The following is an 11069-nucleotide window of genomic DNA, read 5'->3' as shown; positions in this document are numbered from 1 at the left end:
AATATACTACCTATTTTGTATTTGCTATATTGTCAATGTTTTTTCATAAATTATATTACTACTCTGCAATACATATATAGCTCTATATGCCACTGTATTATGTGATTTTAGCTGCTTTCACTGTTTTATTCTTCTATGTAACAATTAACCGAGGGTCCCGGTGCAGTCTCGACTATGGGACCCTCGTCTGTATAATTCTGCTTTGTTACCTTCTTGTAATATTGAATAAACTTCTTCTTCATCTTCATCATCTTCTTCTTCAAAGATACCGTAACACTTTGGTCGCCCATCTCTGATCATCCATATTTCTAAGTCGTTCTTCAAAACATATTTTGCTCTGTGCTTCTCTCACTTCGAAGGATGCCCACCCCATGTCTCCGTGCACTGCCTCATTTGTCGTTTTACTGTGTGCTCCTAATGCCAATCGACCTACGGCCCTGTGATTTACTTCTAGGCCTGATTGAATCTCTGATTTGACACACACTACTGCGTTTGAAAAGGTGAGTGCATGGTACCATTACTCCCTTCCAGATTCCTCTCACTACTTCATATCTGTTATATCCCCATATCCCCACAGTGCTCTGTGCTTCATGATAGAGGCGTTTTTCTGCCTTTCATTCTTAAATGCTCCTCATGAGTTTTTCGATGCGCCTCACCTTCGTTTAACCATATTCCCAGATATTTGTATTCCGTTACCCACGGTACTGCTGCTTTTTGAACGAATGCCGATTCGTTACGGGCGTCGTCATTAAAAACCAGAACTCACGACTTTGCTGAGCTAAACTCTAACCCCAGTTCAGTGGCTTCTTCCCCGCAGATATCTGTGAGCTGTTGCAGACACTGGGGCTTGTTGAGGGTGGCCGAGCGGGTACGCCGAGGGACCGCCCCGGCAGAGCACGCAGCCCTGAGAGACACGTACAGACACGATGCTACCAGCAGGAACATAACCCGCCCCGGCGGGAAGCTTGCTTTATTAGAGCGCCTCGAGTCCACTGATGATGATGGTCGCCGTGGCGCCATCTAGTCGAGACGCGACACACTACATCCCCCCTTCAGAAGTCCCGCTTCAGAAGCCCTCACAAGTCCAGCCTCCTTGGCTGGCGAATGGTTCGACCGAACCGTGACACCTGCGCAGTGGGCTCCCGCACAGTTGGTGGTGTCGCACCCTGTGACGCAGACGGGGACGCTTGCTCACTCCTGGTGGCCACTGCTGGTGAGGGAGAAGTAGGAACAAGGTGACTGCGGTTGCGCTGCAGCACTCCTTTGGGTGTCTCTACCACATGCGAGCGCGGACGCTGCGCTGGGCTCAAGACGACAGCTGGACTCTTGATATCTCGGACCCAAACATGTTCACCTGGCTGAAGCAGACGAAGTTCACGAGCAGCGTGTCTTCTGTTGAAGTCCTTCGCCTGTCTTTGCCTGTTAGCGCGATCCCGCTGGTCCACTTGTACCGAAGATGGCCAACCTGGCTTCAGCTGGTTTGTCGATTTGGGTATGCGAGTTTGCAGGCGTCTGCCCATTAACAGCTGTGCAGGGCTATGTCCATTGACGCCCGGTGTGTCTCGGTAGGCCAGCAGGGCCAGGTACGGGTCTTCCGACTTGCCTAGGAGGTCTTTGACAGTGCGGACCATTCGCTCCACCTCCCCATTTGACTGCGGGAACCGAGGACTGCTCGTGACGTGATGGAAGCCGTAGGCCAGTGCAAAGTCCCCGAATTCCCTGGCCGCAAACTGAGGACCATTGTCTGTGCGCAGTAACTTGGGGATACCATGGCGGGCGAAAACGCTCTTGATTGCTGTGATTACTGCTGCTGCTGATGTTGACCCAAGGCTGATGACCTCAGGGAATCTGGACCTGTAGTCAACCAGAAGAATGTAGTCCCTGCCATTCAGGTGGAAGAGGTCGGCGCCCACCTCCTCCCAAGGAAGACTTGGTGTGACTGTAGCCATCATGGGTTCTGGACGTTGGACCCGAGTCTCAGCACACTTGGGGCAGCTGGAGACGGTGTTCTCAATTTGGCTGTTGATGTCAGGCCACCATACCGACTCTCGTGCCACTGCCTTGCAGCGTTTGATCCCTTGATGGCCTTCATGGAGCAGTTCCAGCATGTACCGCTGAAGAGAGGTGGGGATGACAATGCGAGTGTTCTTCAGGAGCAAACCATCACACACAGTGAGGTCTCCCCTGTGCTGCCAATACTTTTTCAGATGAAGTGGCAACCGAGACTGTCTGGGCCAACCCTTAGTACAGTACTCCACGAGAAGGTCACACTCGCCGTCAGATGCTTGGGCTTGGCGCAGGTCGTCCCACCGTGTGGAGACAAGACCTGGAAGGGAGCGGACGAGTTCTTGCACGTAGAGTTCGACCTGGTCGGCCTGCTGCGACGAAGGAGCATCCACAGGAGCTCGAGAGAGCGTATCAGCTGTAGCCAAGAGTTTGCCGGGTACATAGAGTACCTTGTACTGGTAGCTCATGAGCTTCAGACGGAAGCGCTGGATTCTAGGTGGCAAGAGGTCGATTTCCATGTTGCCTAAAAGTGCAACGAGAGGCTGATGGTCGGTCTCCAGGATGAAGTCCAGACCACGGACATACTGGTCGAACCTCTGCACAGCCCAGCTGGCTGCCAATGCTTCTTTTTCGGTTTGGCTGTATCTTGTTTCTGCCGACGTGAGAGACCTTGAAGCGAAGGCAACTGCTCGACGCTCTCCGGATGGTTGCTCTTGCAGAAGCACGGCCCCCAGGCCAAAGGAGCTTGCATCTGCTGAAACCGTTGTCTTGTACTGGGTGTTGTAAGTTGCAACGCACCGTTCAGAGCACAGCAGTTCTTTTAGCTTCCCGAAAGCAGACTGCTGCGATGGGCCCCATGTCCATTCAGAGTTCTTCTGAAGCAGGGCACGAATAGGTGCGGTGACGTCCGAAACATTCGGCAAGAAACGTCCCACATGATTCACGAGTCCCAGTAGACGACGAACGCCAGAGAGGTCTTCGGGAGCAGGCAGACGCTTGATGGCTGCCACCTTGTCAGGGTCGGGTGAAATACCGTGGGCACTCACTACGACTCCTAGAAACTTGACACTGTTGGTGCCGAAGGAACATTTGTCTCGGTTGAGCGTGATGCCTGCCTTGGAGAGCCGTGCGAGGACCTGCTGGAGGCGCTGGTCATGCTCTCTACGAGTCTTGCCAAAGACAAGGATGTCATCAATCATGTTCACTACGCCGGTCTGGCCTTCTAGTATCCGAGACATTTGCTTCTGGAAATACTCGGGTGCCGATGTGATGCCGAATGGCAGCCGCAGAAAGCAATAGCGACCAAACGGGGTAATGAACGTTGTGTACAGCTGTGACTGTGGAGACAACATGACTTGATGAAAACTTGACTTAGCATCCAGCTTAGAAAAAAACTTGGCCTCTCCAAGCAAGCCTAGGCATTGTTCCACCGTCGGTAGCATGTGGCGTTCGCGAAGGACGGCTTTGTTAAGCTGAGAGAGATCTACGCAGATCCTGTAATCACCATCACCTTTTGGCACAGCTACCAGTCCAGCACACCACTCTGTCGGAGCATCGACGCGGCGGATCACTCCTTCCGATTCCATCTTGTCCAGTTTTTTCTTGATGGGCTCATGGAGAGGTAAAGGAAGACGTCTCGGGGCACTTAGTGAGAAGGGCGTCGCCCCGGGTTTCAAACGGATTGTGTAGGCGTCAGGCAATGTCCCCAGTCCCTCGAAAAGGCCAGGGTCTAAGAGCAGCTCTCCGGACGACTCCTGTGAGCCTGAGACATGGTCAAGGAACTTGCATACCCCCAGGGCCTGAATTGCAGGGAAGCCTAACAAGGGAACTGTTTTGGATTCCAGAACATACAGTTTCTGCTCCACGGACTTGCCTTTCCACGTGAGTGTGGCTTGGTATGTACCCAGGACAGGCAACGTGTGATTACCGGGACCTTTGAGCTCGCCTTCTGGAACTTGAAGTTTTGGCGGAACTCCGGAAAATGAGCTTGGTACGACCGAAACTTCGGCTCCCGAGTCCACCTTGAACGACAGTGGGGAGCCATTCACGAGTACTTCGATGAACTTGGCGTTGGGGCGGTTCTCTGCCACCGCGTGAAGCTCAACGGAGCTTGCTGAAGACCGAGTGCGCTTGGAGTTGCATCTTCTTTTCTTCATGCAGACAGTTTCGAAATGCCCTTTCTTGCTGCAGAAATTGCAAGTTGCTTGTCGAGCCGGACAGTCTGCACGCTCGTGCGAAGAACGTCCGCAGAAAAAGCACCCTCTCTGGTTGGGCCTGTCTGGTGACCCAGGCTTTCCTTTCGCGTTACGAACACGCGCGGCGGCGTCGACGGCAAGCGGTGACGAGTCGGCCGAGTCGCGTGCCCGGCGCTCGTTTTCTGCGTCTTCGTGTTGACGGACATGCGTAAGTGCCTCTTGCAAGGTGAGCTTCGGACTTCGGCACAGTTTATCCGAGAGGTTACGGTCGAGCAAACCGACCACGAAGCGGTCGCGGACGAGCCTTTCCTCGACTTCTGGCGACGCGTAGTTGCAGCGCTTTACCATCGAGCGGAGAGCCGTGTAGAAGGCATCGGCAGTTTCGCCCGGTTCTTGAGCACGGCGGTGAAAGCGGGCCGTTTCGTACAGCTCGTTGGGCGGATGAATGAAATGGTCGGTAAACGCTTTTTTGACGGCGGCAACGTCTTTGAGCTCGGAGTCACCCAGCGGCGTGGTTGCGAGTACGACTCGGGCTTGCGGACCCATACAGTAGAGCATAGAACGCACCTGAACCTCCGGCGGTGCTGTGTAGTGGCCCGTGGCGAAAGTGTAATCCTCATATTGGAGCAGCCACGTAGTCCAAGAGCCGGGGTTGTCGAAGTCGAAGGGCGGTGGTGGGCGTAGCTGAGTCAGCTGCGGCGCGGCGGCGGCGGCGATGGCAGGGGTAGTCATGGCGGGGGCGGCGGCGGTTGTCTCGTGACGGGCGTACGGGGTTGAACTGGTTGAACCGTTGAACTACGGACGAGCGTTGAACCGAAGAACTAAAGCCACTTCTGACACCATGTTGAGGGTGGCCGAGCGGGTACGCCGAGGGACCGCCCCGGCAGAGCACGCAGCCCTGAGAGACACGTACAGACACGATGCTAACAGCAGGAACATAACCCGCCCCGGCGGGGAGCTTGCTTTATTAGAGCGCCTCGAGTCCACTGATGATGATGGTCGCCGTGGCGCCATCTAGTCGAGACGCGACACACTACAGGGCTCTTCGATTTACACTCTCGGACTCACCGCGGATAGTCCGCGGGTAGTCCGAGGATTCCCCGAAGCCATAGGGATACATGAGAAAATCGAATGTTGGACAGCTTCTCGGGGAGTCCGTGGTGAGACCGAGACTGTAAATCGAAGAGCCGCACTGTTTGCTATCTTCTAGTACTATGTCATCTGCATATATCAGTTCCGGGATATAATTGTTCCACTTCCTGTCCTTTGCGGCTATAACATAGATTGAAACCTATTTTCTTTCTAGTCTAGCCATGTACAGCATGGACAGCAATGGCGACAGAGGAACCCTGCTTTAAACCTCTATTTGTGACTACCGGTTCCGTGCACTTCTGGTCCTCCCAGGTAATTTGAACCTCGCTCTCATTGTGAATTCCCTGCAACAGCTGTATAAAGTCATGGCCTAATCCCTCCCGCACAAGTATGCTCCATAGATTGGGCACGCTCCGTATAAGCAGCGCCCCCAAATCGGCCACCACGGGCATCCATCGCAGACGGCGCCACACCTCCCCATAGGAGAGAGCGAGCCCTCGGCACACTAGCCAGTATATTCTAAAGCAGTGGGAGGCAATGTTGCTCATCTCCGGTGCGGAGAACCAACTACGAGCCGTCCGACTGGTTGAGGATGCCGCTGGGCCCACGGGCTCCTGGCTGCCACCTGGACCTGCGCAGCACCCCACTCCGCCCGTCTCCTCCCTCAGTTTCGGGCACAGTAAAGTTTATTAATTCACTCATCCGGGTATGCAAGACGAAACTGGCGGCGTGAGCGGCGATCGTTTGACGTAAGGACACGGAAGACTCGAGCTGACAGGGCTCCGTGAACGGGTACGATCGAGGCTAGGGCCTGCTCGGACGGTGCACGCGCGCCCACACACGCAGGGGACAAGATGCCAAACTGGCTCCGACGTGCAGTTTGGCATGTTTCGACAAAAATTTGCCCAGGAACCACGGCGGGCTAGACCGCACAGTCACGTCTTCCCTACGGCGCGGCAGAATCCGGGCGGACCGCACTCACCACAACCACAGAACAGGGAGGATTCTACAACTTGCCACAACCACCGAATGACCGCATAGATAAAAGAAACTCTATGACTAACCGCGTGCACGATGACTGCTGAAAGTTATATTTTGAATAAGTTGTATTAAATAGTTTTAAAGTAGTTTTAACGTAGTTTTAATGAATCTACCGCGGTTGGTAAACAACACGGAATGAAATGTAACTTTACAACTTTTCAGAACATGCAGTAACAAAAGTTTGTTTTCGAAAAAAAAAAAAATAGTAGGTTCATAAACTTTTACAACTGAAACCAAAACTGGATATTGTCATGTCTACAAACGAGCCAGGACAAGTTACATAGCCCGATGTGCGGTAAGCGGCAGAGTCGCTGCCGCACTACGCAGCATTGAAACCTGTCTGTGGTGCGAGCTAAACCATTGAGAAAAGAAACGAAAAGCGGACATAAACCCTTTGTGATATCGGGTTGCGCGTCATTTTAATGTAAGAGGTAATTTAGGTCTAGTTGTCAAGTTTTCTGATACGAACTAAAGACATGGCAGGCGATGCTCAGCCCACCTTCAAGCCGGTCACCCACGTGCTTTTTGACATGGACGGTCTCCTCTTGGGTACGGTTCCGCTGTTCCTATACCCCCTTTTTCTGTGTGCGTGTTGAACGGATCAGTACAAGCGTACCGTTCGCACCGTTACCGGCCTCAACGGGACTTTGTTACGAGTATGTTCGTGAGTGAATGGATGAATCACGCTGTTACGATACGAGCTGTTTTTGATGCTTAGACTAATCGGAGCTCGAATTTGGACACTAAGTCACCCTTTTACGCGACATCTGGGGCACTGTTGTGTACCCGACTCTTCCTTCTAAAACCTGACGCTGGCGTGACCTCTAACGAAGGTGCTGTTCTTTGGCGTTATCACTGGGTGATTTAAGCTGCAAAAAAAGTCGCCACCTCCGACCTAACAAGAAGGCTGTCGCGTAGCCCGAGAGCGTGTTTCACCACCATTCGGAGAAAGTGAAAAGTTCCAAATGAAAATTTCCTCCCCGGAAGGATGGCTTTCCTTCACACGGAATAATGTCCGTACCAGAGAAACTCTGTGGTGGTGGTGATCCGTTGGCAGCAGGCAGTGCCTGGCGGCTCGTGAAGGCTAGTTTGCAGAAAGTAGTCGCACGGCCGTTTTCGCGCCGTCCTGACCTCTATTCTCCGATTTTGCCGCTCCGTGGGGAAGCGCTGATCAGACTGCATTTTACTAGCGATAAACAGACGCTGTGTACTACTTCTTCGTCCGCGTCTGTTTTTCGCTAGTAAAATGCAGTCAGATAACCACCTAGCCCAACTTTACGCCTTAACTGTAATGCTGATTAGAACTGATAACAAGAGGACCGGCTGTATATTTTCAGATTGTTTGCGTGAGTTTCAGTTGTGTTATTAATAGTGAAACCTCGTTGAACCGTACGTGACAAGGACGCAAAGAAAGTACGTACTAACCGGCACTATGGTTTATCCGAATGCATTATAGTAAAGGGAAACTGAGTTGGGGATTCCGCTTAACTATGTACGAAAAGGAACTACGGCTTATGCGGGTACGGTTTAATGAGATTCCACTGTTATTTATATAATATGATAAGAATAGTTAATATAATTGTAGTATAATTATTAATGTAATTATAATTTGGTTTAGCGGCAACGTTCTTGTTTGTGGACGCAACAACACTCCGTTGGTTTCCCGTATTCGTTTTCCTATGGGGAGATGTGTGGGTTACGTTGTGCGGAGACAGCATCTAAACCTTGAAGAGGAAGAAGGGAGGAAGGGCGCTAAAGAAGTTTCTGCACTCATGTAAGACGGGGTTGGTGGCTTGCAGCGAACCAGGTGGCTTAGATGGCTCGGCTGTTGCCAAATGTTGGTGGCTGTTATGAGCTGCAAGCACAGTCTAGCTCGTGAGAAGAAGGAAGGTGGGCGTCAGAGTTTCGTGTTGCAGGAAAGCAGAGAAAAGTATGTGAGGAACAGCGTCTGCTCCAGCCAGGCTGTTACAGGTTTAAAGTCAATCTGAGATAAACAGACAGGGCCAAATCAGCCTCTCTACGGAAAAGCCGATTTGGATATTTAAAGAAAGAAAACCCATGAGGTACAGAAAAGCAGGACACCGAGGCTAAGGGATGAAAGAGGTCAGTGCAAATGGGCATAAAACAAAACCAAAGAGGGAAGATTTGAAGGCCGGTTCAACAAAGCAGTAGCTCCACTACGGGAAAGCACAAAAGAAAGCACATTTGGCTACGTCGCTCACTATATGTGCACTATTCACACTCAAATGAAAGGTAATGTGTAAACATGGAGTCTCGGGAAACCACAATGGGGACATGGGGAAAAAAATAACTTGCATACCAAGGTAATCGAGTTGATTAGGCAATGTTACATACTAGATAAAGAAAGAAATTCCTGAAATGAACTTATTCCGGTGGCCGCTTTCTTTTGTTGTCCATACTAAATTAGTTTATAACTGAGTTGCTATGATGTGTTGATTGCATGGGCCCGCCACTAGCAGGGTAGCTATGGGCCCAGATGATGCGCTGCATATCAAAATGTAGTTCCTTCTTGAAAAGTAAAGTTGTAGGTGAATAACCCCACAGAACGATAGCAAAAGCCTCACAAGGCGATGTCACCTGCGCGCGATCACAAAGCGGAAGAATAAAATGGTGAGGGCAAAGGATTTTAGGCCCACCAAAGTTGCAGTAATTGTGGTAGCCAGCTAGTGTTAGCCAGCCCGTGTCTGGCTTGGCTGTTGGCTGCTCAGCTCCTGCAAGCCGACCTCTGCTGGAGTCGCGGCTCAAGCGTGACGTGACGGAGCTCACCCATGCATGCGGTACGCGTACTGCCACCTGGAACGGTCGTGTGTCAGGTCGACCCCGTCTTACGAAAAGGCTTGAAATTTCTCACGAGACGCTGCTCCCAAAGTGTTCGTATTTCTTCGATGCCCGGAACAGTGGTTGTCACCACCTGATGCGGCATTTTCCACTTCTGGAACAGCGTGATTTGAAAGGCCTAGTAGCCTCGTCATGACTGCCACAGTGCTCTGATGTCTCACCCATGGGGCGCCGGGATTTAGCTTATTCTCTTGACTTCTGTTCTGGTCCAAGCTTGATCCGTTGTATGGTACCGATGTGTGAGTGTGATGTGAAGACCGCGCAAGTGGGAAAAACATGCCGGCGAAAGAAGATCACCTGAAAGAAAGAAATCACGGGGGGAAGATGACTGGAGGCATGCCTCGCCGAGGTTATTGGAACCAGCACCTCTGCCAGCACTTGAGTTGAGAACATGCGCTCGTGCAAGACGCCAGTAAATGAGGACCTGCGGAGATGCATCGGAAGGGGTCCTTTACTGTTCCTAATGAACATTAACGACTTGCCTAAGAATATTTCATCAAAAATTTGCCCGTTCGCAGATGACTGTGTAATTTATTGCCAAATATCCAATGATGATGATATCGCTGTCCTCCAAAAAGATCTAACCAACGTACTCAACTGGTGTAAGTTATGGCAAATGGAATGAAATGTCTCCAAGTGTAGGCCTATGCGTATATCCCGCAATGTCCAAGTTACCTTCTTAACACAGGCACCCTTGATTCCGTCCCTTCCTACAAGTACCTTGGTGTCCACACATCTAACAACCTCTCTTGGAAACGTCACATCTGTTACATGCAAAGCAAGCAGTTTTAGGATTCATGAGAAGAAACTTTTACAGCCCCTTTGGAACTAAAAAAGCTGCTTTACACTACCTACGTTTGTCCACATTTGCAGTATGCGTCATCTATATGGGACCACCCTAGTTAACGAACTCGAGAGCATCCAAAATTGTGCTGTAAGGTTTGTACTGTCTGATTATCACTGAACCGCTAGCATCACAAACATGAAATCGATCCTTGCCCTTTCTTGCCGTAAGATATCGCGCCTTGTACTTCTTCGCGCAAAATTTATCATAACTGCCTTCTTCGACCACTTTTGATAAATATTTCAAATCGTGCTGACCCTGTGCTGGAAGTTGCCTTTCCTCACTGCAGCACATTCACATATTTTCATTCATTCTTGCCTAGCATGTGTCAGGCATGGAATCACCACCCGCAATCACTTGCATGCAGTACCGGTCCGCGCAGCTTGGAAAGAGTGCTTGTTAATCTATTTTGCGTTGACGGTGCACAGGGTGATTTTCGTTACTTTCACTCCTAGTTTAAAATGCTGCTGTGCCTTATTCATGTGTTTGTGTGTCTTGTACGCTGCTTGTCAGCGCCCGCTCTCCCCTGCGATGCTGTAAAGCTCGCCTTCAAGATTTTGTGTCAGTGCCCCTTTAACTTTCTTTAGAAAGAGGCGGTAAATTTTTTTCATCTAGTTTTGCTTGGAATGCTTCCTTTGCAAGTTTGTTCCCTAATCCATGTTGCTGTTTTCTCATCTCTAAGTGAAACCTCCAGCATGCTTGCTTGTAGGGCTCGTTGGGCAGGTCTACGTTTACTGAGAAATCCACTGTGCTAGCAAGTTGAGAAGAGAGGAAACACACGCTAGAATGTCAGCTTGGTTAACGCCAAAGAAGGAGTGAAACACGCATGGGATGCATGGTTAGTCAGCAACCGACTTGCGCAACCTTCCGCTCTACATTCAAGTTTGCCTTCGAGGCAAGCTTGAATCTAGAGCCCGCACTGAATCCAGACCCGAAATTGACGTGCACTCGATCACCCTCGAAGCTGCTGAAAGTTTCCGCAGAATCCAAATGAAGGACATGTATCTGAGGCTCCTATTGTGTCCACGTTC

The 11069-nt window shown here is 50.8% G+C and overlaps 1 protein-coding gene across 1 annotated transcript in view; it reads left to right on the top strand.

Moving 5' to 3' along the window:
- Positions 1-6610: 6610 nt before the first annotated feature.
- The window catches only part of LOC144160761 (pseudouridine-5'-phosphatase-like), a 36981-nt gene continuing 32522 nt past the window's right edge, over positions 6611-11069 (top strand). The window contains exon 1 of the mRNA XM_077691938.1: positions 6611-6918. Within this exon, the coding sequence (XP_077548064.1) occupies positions 6812-6918 (107 nt within the window). The 5' untranslated portion in view covers positions 6611-6811. The remainder of the gene's footprint in view (positions 6919-11069) is intronic.

This window comes from Haemaphysalis longicornis, unplaced genomic scaffold (assembly GCF_048455015.1).
Source record: "Haemaphysalis longicornis isolate Haplotype H1 unplaced genomic scaffold, Haemaphysalis longicornis Haplotype H1 scaffold_11, whole genome shotgun sequence".
NCBI lineage: Eukaryota > Metazoa > Arthropoda > Arachnida > Ixodida > Ixodidae > Haemaphysalis > Haemaphysalis longicornis.
The sequence above is the reverse complement of the archived record's forward strand: the minus strand, read 5'-3'. Positions and strand labels throughout refer to the sequence as shown.